The sequence below is a fragment of the Oryza glaberrima genome, chromosome 7 (genome assembly GCF_000147395.1).
Source record: "Oryza glaberrima chromosome 7, OglaRS2, whole genome shotgun sequence".
NCBI classification, from domain to species: Eukaryota; Viridiplantae; Streptophyta; class Magnoliopsida; order Poales; family Poaceae; genus Oryza; species Oryza glaberrima.
In genome coordinates this window covers 7530506-7531847 of record NC_068332.1, presented here as the reverse complement: position 1 = coordinate 7531847, position 1342 = coordinate 7530506, and the positions used below count along the sequence as shown (strand labels likewise).

General features: G+C 40.0%; 1 protein-coding gene across 1 annotated transcript; it reads left to right on the top strand.

Annotated features, from left to right (window-relative positions):
- Positions 1 to 459: 459 nt before the first annotated feature.
- Positions 460 to 1044, top strand: LOC127780533 (uncharacterized). Its single transcript, XM_052307451.1, has one exon. It carries the CDS (start codon positions 571 to 573, stop codon positions 793 to 795), a length of 225 nt encoding a protein of 74 aa, XP_052163411.1. The 5' UTR covers positions 460 to 570; the 3' UTR covers positions 796 to 1044.
- The last annotated feature ends 298 nt before the right edge of the window (positions 1045 to 1342 follow it).

The following is a 1342-nucleotide window of genomic DNA, read 5'->3' as shown; positions in this document are numbered from 1 at the left end:
TAGCCTTTTTCTTTTATATATATCTTCCAATCGGTATAGACAAATCTTGCCATGAAACCATATGGGCAGTAACACAACTCATCATAGATAGCCTTTTTCTTTTATCATAGAATTTATAAGCACAATATTGGCAGGCGGTTATGAACCGTTGAAAGCCACTGTCAGGGATTGTTAGTTCAAAACTACGGCCAATAAATTAAAAGCGAACAGTTACAGTAGTCAGTTGCACCGCACATCAGAAACCTAACTTTAGAAAAGCTATATATATCCACACCATACATTAGATGGTGGCCAAAATGAGCCATCCATCCCTGCATGATCCATGCTATTGTTAGTTTTTACCATGAAATCATCAATGCATGCGGTAATACAAACCCCTAGCTAGAACACTCCTGGACCATTAATTAATCCTCTCATATCTTAGACATATGCTACACTATAAAATCAGTTAGCCTTAGCCAACAATTAACTCATCACAGATTCACACAAACCAGGAGAAAGAGAAGGAGATCGAGCGATCGAGGTGCCCGTCGATCATCTGTGAAGCTAGCTATATTAGCTCGGATCGCCATGGCGAAAGCTAGGGTGAACCTGACCGTCGTCGTCGGCCTGTCCCTGGTGGCTCTCCTCGTCCTCACCGCCGTCGAGGATGTCGGCGTCTCCGCCGACAATGAAATCGGCTACACGACCATGAACCACGACGACATCCCTGGAACACCAAAGCTCCTCCACCCCGGCGGCCCCGCAAACACGTACACGCGTGGATGTGAGAAAGAACAGGATTGCAGGGATTAGCAGGATGTCGCGAGATGTCATGCATGATCGATCGATCCCACTGAAGCTTGCAATCACGTTCGATTGGATTAAACTTCGTTTGGTGCTCTAGGGGAGCTTTTCAACAATATAATTCATATAGCAGTATATTTTTATTTGAGTTAGTAATGACTTCTATATATCTCTACTATCACAAAAATTGAAGTTGTTTTTACCGATATTTTGGTACGTCATCCGTATATGAGTCGGTTTTTAAGTTTGTTTGCTTTTGGAAATATATATCTGTATTTGAGTCGGTTTTTAAGATCGTTCACTTTTGGTACAGAAGGAATCATATAAGAAATCTGTTTTAAAAAAACTCACATGCTAACTTGGGACGATCGGACTCCTAGCTAACTGCAGCTCATTATTTTCTAAAAAAATATATATCTAAGCGAACTTCCATAGTGAATTTCATCTTAACTAAACCATATAATAATAATAAGATTAAAATATACTTCACCCATTGTAACGCACGGATACTATTTTTTCTAGTGTATATACATATTTAAAAAAATCAACGGCGTCA

Bases quoted from the DNA above. Each gene is read 5' to 3' on its own strand.
- LOC127780533 (XM_052307451.1), top strand. From the start codon at position 571: ATGGCGAAAGCTAGGGTGAACCTGACCGTCGTCGTCGGCCTGTCCCTG.